Raw genomic sequence first — 13,833 nt, forward strand, 5'->3', positions numbered from 1 at the left:
CATGACTTCTTGTATCCAGAGCAGAGATTTATTCACAGAAAAGAATCCTAAATATCCAGAATTTCATTAGCATAGAGTGCACGTTTTTTTTTTTTTTTTGCCAGTTGCATAAACTAATACAGAAACCTTTGTTAATACTAAACAATTTTAATTAAATTAATAGCAATTCTGGAAGACAAACTCAGTCGATAGAAAATATAAAAAAATTTACTGTACAAAGTTTACATCACATTTGGAAAGAAAATATGTCAATTTTCACCATATTACACACTCCACTTACATACACTGCTGAAGTCGTGGCTAGTATAGCAGTTTTGTACAGCAAGCTTCACATTTACAAGGCTAAAATGGTACAGACTTAGTGCTAGTCACTCCCTTACATCACCAGAAGAAATAGTATAAATAATCATTAAAACAATGCAGCATAACGACCCAGTTCAGTGAGCAGCAAGTGTTATAGAATAAAAGGGGCGGATTCTTTTCAGGCCATTGACATCAATTGAGTTATTTTCAATTTTCACCCCCAGTCAAACCCACAGACACCACTCTCAGCCCAGGCTCTTGAAAGCTGTTCTTTCAAACAAAACTACTTGTTAGATCCAAGATATTGGACAGTTAGAAGAATAACTGCAGAATTAAAAGCAAGTTGTATTAGATCACCAGGCCCGACGGCCCTGTGTTTCTGTGACTATTTGTTTCCGAAATGTGCAATAACTTTAGGGTAGTGGATCTCCAACTGTGCTGTACAGAGAGCAGGCTAATTGCATGGTGTCGGCTGGTCTCTCCCTGTTCCAGCTGATAATTTTATCGACGACAGCTAAGGAGGCATCACTTTTCCACCATAACTCTTGCATGTTGCCACAGGAAGGCTAGCTGAATGGGAGGGCGAATGGTTAACATGACTGCGAAGGCGGGAAGTGGTCTGTGTTATGGGGAATGGGCGGAGGAGAAGAGTGCTGAAGACAATCAAATCACCTTACTAAGATGTGCCTCCCACTCTGAAAAGGTTGGGAGGGTCCGGTTTTACCGACACAGCTTGCAGAAAGTAATTGCAATGAGTACATCAAAGCTGTTGCCACATAATCAAACCCAAGAGTCCTGGTCTTTAGTTTCATGAAGGTCTAATAATTCAGAACTTGAGGACTAAAAGAATACAATGGATCAACTTTGAGTCACAAGACCTTTACTGAGCCAAGAACTCTTTCTGAAGCTAATGGAGGTTTTGTCTAATCACTCTTAATAGTTGTTTTTATTTAATGTAATTTATAGATACAGAGCAGAATAACTTCCCCCTTCGTTTAGGCACATTGTGCCATCAATATTTGAGCAAAACCTTCTAATGAAACTGAATTCTGTTTATAGTTGAGGGCACAATTCAGTCTCTGACTTCAAAGAGAAGAGGAAATATTTAGTAATTTTTTAAATGAGCAAATATGGTGTAAATAGCGTGCTACAATTACAGAGCCACTCAAGAAGGGGTTATTCTTTTAATTAAATAAAGCTATGGTGAGATCAATAAAGTACCACTTTGCTACAGTTGGCTACTACCAAACTAAACAGTATTATATTCGAGACACATTAAAAAACTTTAATACAACATTTGTAAGAGAAGGAGCATGTGTTGACTTAGCATCTACTTGTTATTATATCGTATTGAACATGGAACTTAGGAATCCTTTATGCCACCTTGTTTGCTCTGTGAAAAAACTGGGGGCCAGGTTTTCATGTGTGGGCTCTAGACGTGCGGCTGTCCTTTTGTGTGTCCTAGAGGAAGAAAGCAGCATGAACCTTAACATTTCAAAGCACTTAACAGCCCCATCTTGCCTGCACGCTTAAGTGGCTGGGAAAGGAGTGGTGTAGTTGTGTGACATCATAACTATGCTATAACAAAGCTGCAATGGAGATGCCAGGTCTATCAATGTTACAGAGTCCTGCTCAGATACAGCTACTGAGAACCTTCAATACAGCTGGCTCACGGGTTCAAAGAATCCTAATTTCTTTTCAGAAAGAAAGCCTGAAAATCAGGTCCTGTCTCCCAGCACTCATGCTGGTGCAGACTAAGAAAATGCTGCTAAAAATCTCCATGCAACTTCTGCACATCGAGCTTTCAGTTTCAAAAGCAAACAACGAAGCTTTTAAAAGTGGTTATTTTTTGACCCCTTCGCGAGAAAGAACTTTCACAAGAGAAGTGATATCACGTAGCTAGCAGATGGAAGGAGCAACAGGCGGGCGTAGTTTCCATGAGCCCAGTGCTGTGGCATCAGAAATCGTTCTAGGCTGGGGAGTGTGTTTGGCCAGTTCTGAAGCCCCAAAAAGGGGAATTCAGTGTCTGCAAGCTGTTTCACATAGGATGAAATTCACTCCTTGGCACCCAGTCAGCACATAGGGCGTAAGTGGGACTTTTATGCCACACAGACTTCGAGTTGACACAGCGGTGATCTTCATCCTGCGTGAAGTGGTTTCCTCTACATTCCATACCTCCCGTGACCTCAATTAGCGATACTGCCTGAGGGACCATGTTACACTGAATTCTACCGCAGCCTGCAGACAATTCGCTAGAGAGGGGCTTTCGCACAATTCTTCTGGCCACCATCAACTTTGAATTTCCCACCTCCACATCCATTTTCTCTTGGGCTTTCCCAGGTCCACTGCCACCAGCCCACGCTGAACGTACAGGAATCCACTCCCTGCTGAGAGTCCATGGGGATTTGGAGTGGGAAAGCTGCTGCAAGATCAGCCTCGGAAAGGCAGTTGTGGGAGGGGGTAAAGCGTCAAGTTCTGGTTTGACCTAGAGGGCGTTATACGGAAACATCTACAATCATCTCTACCCTTTGCGTTCACATTGCTCTCTCTCATGCATATGCAGAGGATTTAATCACGGTGATAAACTAAGCAGGCCGTTCAGACGCCGAACCTGAACGGTCAGCATGGGGCAAAGCAGCATAACAGGCTCTGCAGACGGCACACCAGGAAAAGATGTCTTGCAAGTGCTCTCTTCACCCTGGGGTACGAGACATTATAGGCCTGGTTTTCAGAGGTAGCTCCCAGTGAAGTCAACAGGATCAGCAGGGGCTCAGCAACTTTGAAAATCAGGCCCTGTCTTGTTACTGCTTATTTACCATCACCTCCCCAATCTGGTACAGTCGTTGGAAGGCAGTTTCTCTTTTCCCCTAAAAGCCAGGTTGTTAGCATTATTAAAATATTAGTAGTGCTAATAAAGGGTCAAAGCCAATTCAAACCATAGTCCAGTTCCTGTACTGTAGAAACACTGAAGACGGTGGGAGAATAATTATTTGATCTTTCTGGGATCTCACTGTAGGAAGAAGGTAATTTTTTAGTAAATAGTACGAATCCAGCACTCATTTCCTTTACACTTATTTTACAGCTGATTGACACCAGTTTAAGCAGGTCCTGAATGTGGACTATATGGTCTCAAGTGCAGCTGGGATGGACAGGATCCTAGTACCCATTATTCAATCACTGTGGAACCTGCTTACAGTGAAACGCCATTTACAAGGGAGAAGTATGTAAGTCCCAAGTAAGTGCAGTGCTGCAATACGCAGATGGCAACTCTGAATCCATCTGTAAATGTTAAAGCTGAGATTTCAAAAAACCCTTTAAAAGAATTAAGGTGCCCAGTTCTCAGTGAAAGCCAATGGGATTATGATGCCCCGTCCTCCCGCTATTCTATTAATAAATGCACTATGCTAGAAAAGAGTTCCACCCTCATCTATACTCAAGACAAAAGACCAGGATTCAGATCTCAGTGTAAATCTGGACTCTAATTTACCTCCACTGAGGTCAGCAGAGGTATTCCAGATTTGCAGCAGTATAACAGATCAGAACTGGCCCAGGCTTGGACAAAGCTTGCAGAGAAGATCAGTAATCAAGAATTTATTAGTTTGCCCACACCGTAATACAGTCCATGCATTTCCTTTCAATATATTAAAAATCTAAGATTCTTTTAGAAGTTTCCCGGTGGAGACACAATGGGGTCATAACTCCGCTCCCTCTCACTTGAACTGGCTGCATTAATGATTTAAAACTAGCAGTTCTCTCTGAGACACGTGCAACCTCTATTAGCTTCAGTGGAAACTGCATGCATGATTTGGAGTGCTGAAATTAGCCCTTAATTACTCCACAGATGCAACAAAGAACTAGGAGCAGTTCTTTTCAGTGCCATTTGAATGTGTGCACTTAAAAAAAAAATGCTTAAATCATCTTTATTATTATCATCTTAAAAATATAGTTCACAGAGAAACATATGATGTAAACAGTTTTTAAATAATTGCTGGTGCTTAGGCAGAACTCAGACTTCAGAAACAACAAACAACAGTTTGGATTGATGGTCGTGTGGTTTTCAGGAATGGCTGCACCAGTTTCATAGTTCAGAAGATGCCGTGAAGATTTCTGATGATGTTTTGTGTAAGCAGGTAGACAACAATATCAACAAGATAATTACACACCCTGCTATATCTTTTGATTACTTGATTCCAGGATTCCCAAGCCAAATCTTTCAAAACGGAGGACAACTTTGCTACTGTTAATGCTGAAAAGAGTGGGAAGGGAGGGAAAAAAAGTTACACCATTCTTATTATTCCTTGTACAAAGAGCCCTATAAAGAGCCATTATAGAGTCCTATAAAGGAAATAAAATGGGTTAGGCTTCGCAGTCAAGCACAATGCAAGGTTATCCAACAAAGAAGTTTAAGTAAAATTATCAGCAAATAAAATGAACTTCGATAACAGCTTGATCCTGAAATCTTTACTCCCATAGCTTTCAGGACTGGTTGTCCCCAGTGCAAATCTTTTCTGCTTCAAAGAGAAGTAAATTCCAGGCGGGTTAAAAAAAAAAAAAATATCAAAGGGGGGGATTTTCCAAGGCCCAAAATGTGCACTGGATGCTCCCACTAAGTTTAAATGGGTGTTGGAAGCCCAGCTGCTCTTTTGAAAATCTCCCCTTCCCAAAATGGATTGCTCTCTCCCTTGTCCAGATTGATCAAACATAAGAAACTAGATTCATCCTTAACATGGTGGGGGGGAAATGAATAAGTCTGGGAGAACCATTGTTAAGGTGGGAGGAGGAAAATTACTTAGAAAGGTCAATTTCTATCAGGGAATTAATTTTTTGAAAACCCACCTATTTTGTCTACAGACTGTAATAAGCATCAGTGGAAAGAGATCTTCCTACATTTACTAAAAGTCAGTTAGCAGTATCTTGAAAGATTCAGTTTACAAAACATCTCCTCCAATAACGTAAAGACAGGTGCCACAAATGAGTTAACTATTGAAGGGTACTTTCTTGTGCTGTACAATATTGTACACAAGCACCCGGCTGTCTGGAAATGTAATATTGTGTATGTAAAGAGAAACATTCTTCTCCAGAAAAAAACACTCGTTGGAGATCATTTGTCTTTACTGAAAATTATCGATATTGATAAAAATATCTAAATTGAAAATTGCAAACTGATTACTCAAGTGGCTCTTGCTTCATAACCCTCCAAACTAACATGTCTATTAGAAGTCCCAATCCGTAAGGGCTTGTCTACATGGGGCCACTCAGGAAAGTTAATCTGAATTAACTAGCAGTGTGAATTTCAAATGGCTTTGTTAAACGGTTTAAACCCTGTGTAGAATCGCTCATTCAGAATTAAAGTAGCTTTAATTCTGTTTAATTGAACTCTGAATGAGTGTCCACACAGGGGCTGAATGCACTTTAATCATTTCCAGTGAAATTAGTCACTGAACTCATTTTCCCAAGGAAAAAGTTGATTCTGATTAATTTATCCTGAGTGTCCCCATGTAGACAAAGCCTTAAGATTAAAAAGCATTTTAAAAATATACTGTGCTAGAACTCTATTCAGCAAAGCTCTTCAAGCATGTTTAAATTGAAGTTAGTGGGACTCAAAGCAAAGTGCTCTGCTGAATTGGGGCCCTATTTAGCAAAGCCAAGTGGCTGATAAAACTCAAATGGCTGGATTGTTCCTGGGCCTGCATGGGTGTGCAAAGGGGAGGGAGAAGCCACAAGGAACTACAACTGGTCCCAGCTGAGGGCTGGTCTACATTATAAAGTGACGTCATCTTAAATATATCGCTCAGGGCTGTGAAAAATTTCACACCTTGTGCAACGTAACTAAGCCTATCTAAGCCTGGAAGTAGACACCACTAGGTCAAAGGCAGGGTGACCATACATCCTGTTTTGGCCGGGACAGTCTCTTTTTTAAGCTCTGCCCAGCTGTCCTGACCTTTTTTGGCAAAACTGGGCATTTGTCCTGTTTGCTCTTACCAACTGATCATCAAAAGTGCAGTGCACCTCCTAGCTGGGAAGAGAGCAATGTGTGTGTGTGGGGGAGGAAGGGGGGACAAGCAGAAGTGCCAGCCCCATGCAGGGAGTGGGGGCAGGGCTCAGGCAGGCAGCTTGGGCCAGCCCCATGTGGTGGAGAAAGGGAGGGCTTGGGCCCGCGGCTCAGGCCAGCCCCGCATGGTGTCCCATTTTCCCTTCGGAAAAATATGGTCACCCTAGTCAAAAAGAGAATTCTTCCATCGACCTAGCTACCACCTCGCAGAGGGGGGGATTTACTATAGTGATGGGAGAACCTGCATCACAGCTGCCGCTGTATGACCATAGTGTGTCTAGTGGAGAGCAAAGAAACCTACATCCTTCCAGTTCTCTCCACTGGAAAGCGAGGTGGTCACGGACTGATTTCAGTGGAAATGAGGAGCCTAAATACCCTTTGAGAAGCTGAGCCTCAGTCACTCAACTCCTCAACCAGGTCCCATTCGAGTCAATGACAAAATTGTTATTTGTTGCAGTGGAAGTTGGCACCGGCCCTAATAGCTTATGAGGGAGCTTTTCCAAAGGCACACGTGGTAAGTAGGCACCTAACTCCTGTTAACATTCAGTGTTAGTTCCTAGTTATCATTTGTGCCTGTGAAAACATAACATTCAGGAACTACACAGCACAGGCTACACCTCAAATCATTATTGCTAAGGACTCTCAACAGCTCGAGTCCCGTGCCACTCTTCGTTGGATGAGACTTGCAGAATGCACATAACCAACACCACAAACAACCCACAACTACACAATCCAAACACAGAGTGCCGTTCTGTTGCTTGTGCCTTGCTAGTATGCTGGTATTAGGAGTCAGACAATAATCACAAGCCCATTTCGAGAAGGAAGTTACAGCCTGTTGAAATGATTCAGAAGTGTACAGAAAGAGTCACGTTGTTAGTTCGCAGCAGGTTTTCTTGAAGACAAGCGTTGTTATTCAAGCTAACAGCCCACACCAAGAGAAAAGACAGGAGAGAGGAATTCGTAAAGTGTTGGTTATATCCAAAGGTTAAAAAATTTGGTTTTTTTTTTTGCTTTTAAGTGAGAGGTGATTGTCCAAGTTGTCGATTAGGATACAGCACATGGAAGCATGCAAGGCAGACCCAGTTATTGCACCAGTAGCTACAACCTATAAAAAATAGGAAGAAAAAAAAAACCCAGTAAGTTAGTCTGCGGTCACTAGAAGCAAGCTTTAGAGAATTATACATTGTAAAGCTTATCCCAAAACAAATCAAGGGGTTAGTGTAGTGATTCTCAAAATGCAGGATGACCCCAGAGTGGGTGGGAACCTCTTGCTTTCCGTTGTTCCTCAGAATCACAGCTTGCATTTAAAAAATGACAAGTCGCTCTCTAGCTGTTATGGTTATGAAGAAACATTCAGATCATGTTTTGAAGGTTAACCAAGCTAGCAATGCATGCCTGAATTTGCAGAGAGCCTGAAACAATCTCTCTGAATTGTGAAGTGCCCCATTCATTTCAGTGGGCATTAACTCAGATGCAGTGTTGATAACTAACACTGTTGACATTTAAAATATTTCACGGTTAAAAGCATGCCAAAAAAACAAAAGAGGAAGTATCAGTTTATGAAGATCTACACAAATTACACTGAAGGCTTGTGTACACAGGGAAGTTGACCGTACTAGCTACTGCAGAATAAGCCATTCTGAAATAAAAGTGGTTTTATTCCAAAATAATTACTCTGCTCTGGAAGTGCACTAATTATTCCAAAATAAAGTGACTTATTCCAGAAGTGTGATGCTATTGCGATGGTGAGCTATTCCAAAAAAGCCATTGCAGAATAGTTTGTTGCGCAGTAGTTGTTCCAGTCAATATCCCCATAGTAACAAGCCCTCAGTGACAGAGGCTTTTGGGGATGCCTTTGAGAACACATGGGATGGTAGCCTACAGGGGTCACAAGTGGAGTCATCTTCCTGAAGGGAAGTTGACCTTTCAAAGTTTTGAGAAATGCTGGGTCAGCAAAAAGGTGCCAGACCATTTGTAACAATTCAGAGTGGCAACTATCTAGCAGAAGTATCCTTTATTGTGCAGAAAAACAGGACAGTCACTGAACAGAAATACTGGACATTTTAAGATGTATTTTGTGCATTTCATACAATACTGTGGTCTTTGGTACTGGAGTTATCTACAACAAGGAAAAGCAGACTCCTTCCAGACACACTGCTGTGTCCAATTTGCTAGACAAACCTCAGAGCAAATGAGCTGTCATGTCACAAGCGATTTATATACACTGATCCTTCTTTCTGTGAGAGTTAATACAAAAGGAGGGGAAATATCACAGCGGAGCCTGGATGGCTCAAGGAACTGGTAACAGGTTACGGAGCTCTTCGCCTTTCAGTAGCAGGTTAGGAACTAGCCAACACAGGTTGTGGCTGAACTTTTATGTGACTTGATGGGCGGATCCCAATCTCATCCCTAGTGGCAAGTGCCCAGTCACATTCGGAATTCAGGGGCATCCTTTCTGGCCAATCAAAATGGGGTTGGAGACCCAGAAATAGAGCTGAGGTACACGCATGCTGCTGGTATGCTGGGGCTTCACGCTTTCTAGGGCTGCCAATCCAGCATCTTTCCAAAGGATTTTGAAAAATATCTCAGACTTTAGAGGAAAGCCATTCAGATAAAGGGTCCGACGGGAGCAGACACTGGGTGCTTTTGAAAATCCTAGTAGGTATCTGCATCTGCACCTAAACACCTTTAGAAATCGGGCCTCAAATGTTAAGGACAAGAAAGCTATTGATGATCTTAGCATCTTTTAGCTCTGAAATGTAACCATCCATATTAATATGCACTTTATAAGGTAAGTGGGGATTTTCAGACAGTGTTCAGGTCACATTCTCTGTTTATGGTGAATTATATCTCAGGAGATTAAACACAAAGGGATGGAGTTACAATAGAGATTAATCTATCCGCTACAGACCTCATCCTGTAACTGCTCTGGCTGTGGAATTTCCACTGAATTCCCTGGGAGTTCTAGGCACAAAACAGGGTCAGGCCCAGCTTTTACTATCTAACTCTGCTAACTCAGTGAAAGAGGGATTTTTAAGATAAAATCTCATTAGAGGGGAAAATAACCTGGCTGTTCCCTTTATAACTGAAGCACAGGTAGAAAAAGCAGCAGTAATTATATGCAATATGTCTTTAAAAATTTCAGCTTAAGTTTCAACATCATTTTCAAAAATGTTTAAAAACAAAACCCGACCCTTGACATTTTATAATTAATCCCAAAGAGACTATGATCACATTTCTTAAAGGTCAGAGTTCAAATCAATAATAGTAAGGGTTTAGGGTTGAATCTCATCACTTAAGTCCACTGAAGCTGCTGAAGAATTCAGGATGCAAAGAAAACACTGCTTTCCCAGCAGCATGCCATTGCACAGTAACTGTATAACTGGTGATGCATTTGACACTTGTTCTTTTTAAGAACATTTGTGTTATAGCTTTAGAAAAAATGACTATAATGGAACAAGTATAAAGGATTCACGGTGCTTTATGCATAAAGCAGAGATGGGTGGAGAGAGGAAAAATAGGAGAAAGCCTCTATTTATCAATGACTGGACAGTAAATGTTCAATCTTTGCTGATCGTAGTGCCCTTTGGTATAGCAATGATGCCAAGGTCTTGGAGGAAACAGTCACATTTCAGAATGAATTCGAAGTATTCAGAATTCCATGTCATGTTAGACAGGAAGATTTCGTATAGGGAAATAGGTGAAATTCAAAAAGAAGTAAAAATCAGCAATGCAGTGGCAATTGCAATACAGAAAAAAAACCAGATGCATTTGAGGAGTTATGGCAAGATACCGCAGGAGGATCACGAAGGGTTAAGAGATGGGAAAAAAGATGATCAAACCATTGGAAAAAAAGGAGAGAGAAAAGAAAATAAATATTAGAAGTTCTGTTCATGGAAATGTAACAATAAGCAAAATATTCCCTAGGATTGGAATATTCCCTGCACACTGAGCCTGAATACCTCACATAAACCCTGCTGTAGGAAGTTGGTTCAGGAAAAAACACACACACACACGAGCTTAAGTTTAAACGTGCATAAATCCCACCAACTTCAATGGAAATGAAGTGCTTTCCTGAAATCAGAATGCTTCCCTGAATCAGGGCATAAAGGCACAATTCTGTAAATTCTTATTCTTTTGAATTGCCCTTCCTCACATTAGTCGTGTAATCGTGTAATTAATGCTGATGGAGTGTCACTAACATTAAACTGGTATGAGAGGAGATCAGGCCCAGTGGCGTCAGTGTTGACTTGGTTCTGCTCTAATTGAAGTCCCTGGAAAAATTCCCACTGCTTCAACGCACGCCGAATCAGAAGCTGCGTCTCCCTGAGTTAGTGTCTGTTTGTGAGACTGAGGGTTAAAATGCTCAGGCCCTGTGGTACAAAGGGCTTTATATTATTCTTCTGCACAAAGGTGAATTTCACATCAGATTTTGATCTATCCTTATCACGCGCTTCAGAGACTCATGACTATATCACCATATTCTGTATCTAGACTGAAGATGCTCCATCAAAACATAATAAGTTACATATTCTAGATCACAGGATGCCATTGATTTATAAGGAGAACTCCTGCATTGAAAGCAATGGGGGCGGGGGCTTGGCTTAAAAATCAGTGGCATAATATGGCCTCTGCCAAATGCTTATATCTGAGGTTCCAAATTTGTTCAGAGATTTCTCTCACACACACACACACACACACACACACACACACACACACACACACACACACACACACACACACACACACACACACACACACACACACACACACACACACACACACTTCCAAACAACCAAAGAGATTTGGCCCACACAAAGCAATTTATCCCTTGCCATGCTGTTGCACTAGTTAAGCAACTGATGGATTTAGAAAATAAAATTCATTTTTACTTTGGCTTTACTTTGGAAAAACAGTTATACTGGGCCAGTTGCACTAATGCTGGCATGTGTGTCTGTGTATAAGTTACATTTCCTTGCACCAGTGAGACACCTTCCATCTAGGGGGAAAATTTCTATATAAGGAAGAGACTGGGTTTCCGTCAGGCTTCTTGCAGGGGGAAGCCATTTAGGTTACAGCTATAATCCCCTAGGCCAATCCCCAGAGTATATTCCAGCACATCCCTTTGCCACAGCTCCTTTTCAGCCAGTACCGCCCACATTTGAGGCCAAGATGGTCCCACCCACAAACATCACAAGGATGTTTCTGCCACTTTCCACCAACCCCAGTGGACTTTCTGCCTCAGAAGCAGACTTAAAACCAAGGGTGAACATGATGACCCCTTGAGGTGTGTAACTGACAATGGATTTACACTTCTTTTAAAGAAAAGGAACGTTTGACTCTACGTTTTTCTGGGGAAGGGAGCCAAAAATCAATAAAGGCGTTTAAAAAAAAAATGGAATTAATCATTTTATGCTGGGGAAATGTTCTTCAAGTTAGTGGATATCAAATAAACGTGATCCAGTTATTAGAACATTATACAGAAGAAGACAAAAAAAGAGAACATTCTAGAAGTCCAACCCCGTTCTCAGGGAAGTAAGGAGGAGATACTCACTCTGCAGATTTCCAGAAATGTCCTGGATGCGACAGCCGCCTGTTCAATTTTGGCAGTTTTTCGAGCATCTCGACGAGAAGAGTAAAGCTGGGTCTCTCACTGAGGTCGAAAGACCAACATGCTGAGAGGATTTCCTAAGGAGGACATTTGGGGGGGAGGGGGGTCATTATCATCCTCGTTAGCTTGCTGGGTCCGTGAGCCAAGTGACTAGGGATTCTGGATGCTTCTATTTTTGGGCACCCGACTTTTGTGAGACACTTTGAAGGGGCCTGGTTTGCAGACAGCAGGTGCTTAGCCGCTTCTGAAAATGGGAGTCTGTCAAGTTGGGTGTTGGAAGCCACTAGTCACTTGAAAACCTTGACTTTGCTCTTTACTCTACATCAGTTATTCAGGACAAGGGAGCAACTTATAAAACTAAGGAGACATGCTTCAAACAATCCTGGCCACAGCCTAAACACCACAGAGCCTATGGATTTATACCAGACGAGTGAAATTCATCCACCCCATCTCCCCAGTACACACATTGCCATCTGCACAGCCCCTAAACGAATGATCTGTGTGTGAAACTACGTGGAGGTGAAACCTACCCCAGCAGCAAACCACAAAGGTTCCCCGGTGTAGGGGGAGATCCATAGCTGTCACTGAGAGAGGTAAATGTAACCATATACAAAAGCTGTGCTGTCTGACGTGATCTTTTTCCTCCAAGCAGAACTGTCTGGGGATAGTTCTGTTGATTATAAATCTACAGAAAATGGGAAAGGCTTAGGAAATTATGGGGTAAAATCATGACCCCTGTCCAAATAAAAGGGAGTTTTGCCATTCATTTTAATGATGCCAGGGTTTTACCCAATGAGCTAAGCACCAAACTCCTTCTCTGTTCAGCGTTTGGGGCAAGGAAGTGCATTATGCCATGAGAATGGCAGCTGGATTGGGGCAGGCCCTGTCCTTTTGTTCTGTGTCTGTACAGCGCCTAGCGCAATCAAGGTCTGGTCCATGACTGGGGTTCCCAGGTGTTACTGCATTACAAACGCCACATGGTACCTGAGTCTGTATCTATTTGGACTGGGGAAAGCAGCTGGTAAGATGCTATCAATTTTTAGAGTGGTTTTTCCTCCCCCCTTTTTCTTCATAATTTTGATCGACGCATCAAGTAAATACACCTTTAAGCTTGCCCCCTCCGCTCCCAGACTCTTACAGAATCTCTGATCAATGGCTCTTCGGAAGGATTTCCACTTACACTGACTTCTTTCCCTACGCTAACGGTAGCGAGGACATGCTTCACTCCTTCTCCGCTTCCGATCTGCCAGATGAGCGCTTCGGCCGGCTGGCTTTTGAAAGGCCATTCTCTTGCTTGGAGCTCATACCAAACCGTCCTGAAACACCGGTAAATAAATTAAGCCTCACAACATCCCTGGGAAGAAGACAGGAGTACCCACATTGCTGTCTTACAGATGGGACCACTGAGGCACAGATCAGGTACGGGACTTGACCAATCACATCATCTGACTCTCAGTCCTGTGCCTTAACCACAAGGCAATCCTTCCTCTCTGACAAAGAACCTGCTGGCCTGCATCTTTTGTAGCAAGGGATTGAGCAGCACAGAAGAAAAACCCACCATCATTCAGCTCTGGGCCTGATCCAGAGCCCATTCAAACCAACGTTCCTCTTTCCATTCACTTTGGATCAGGCCATCATTTAGCAGGTTCACGTATCCCTACAACCTACCGATGTTTCTCACTCTTACCCGAAAGCGTAGATGTCTGCAGCTTTGGAGAAGGGCAGCTTGTCTTCGTTTTTCCCAGGAGACATCTCACGAACAATTTCAGGGGCCAGATAGCACAGCCAGTCGTGGGGCAGCTTCAGTTCATTCTCACGCCTGCGTTCAAGGAGAAAGTGAAATTAGTTAACCCCTTTTGCGTGCTAT

The 13,833-nt window shown here is 42.4% G+C and overlaps 1 protein-coding gene across 2 annotated transcripts in view; it reads right to left on the minus strand.

Annotated features, from left to right (window-relative positions):
- Positions 1-6: 6 nt before the first annotated feature.
- KSR1 (kinase suppressor of ras 1) overlaps positions 7-13,833 on the minus strand; it is a 120,958-nt gene continuing 107,131 nt past the window's right edge. For both annotated transcript variants that reach the window (XM_067538035.1, XM_067538034.1), the window contains 4 exons: positions 13,654-13,785; positions 13,147-13,282; positions 11,910-12,043; positions 7-4,549 (listed from right to left, as the gene is read on the minus strand). In XM_067538035.1, coding sequence (XP_067394136.1) covers positions 4,471-4,549; positions 11,910-12,043; positions 13,147-13,282; positions 13,654-13,785 — 481 coding nt within the window. In that variant the 3' untranslated portion in view covers positions 7-4,470. The remainder of the gene's footprint in view (positions 4,550-11,909; positions 12,044-13,146; positions 13,283-13,653; positions 13,786-13,833) is intronic.

Source organism: Emydura macquarii, unplaced genomic scaffold (genome assembly GCF_026122565.2).
Source record: "Emydura macquarii macquarii isolate MOO-44397 ecotype Brisbane River unplaced genomic scaffold, CSIRO-AGI_Emac_v2 contig_450, whole genome shotgun sequence".
NCBI classification, from domain to species: Eukaryota; Metazoa; Chordata; order Testudines; family Chelidae; genus Emydura; species Emydura macquarii.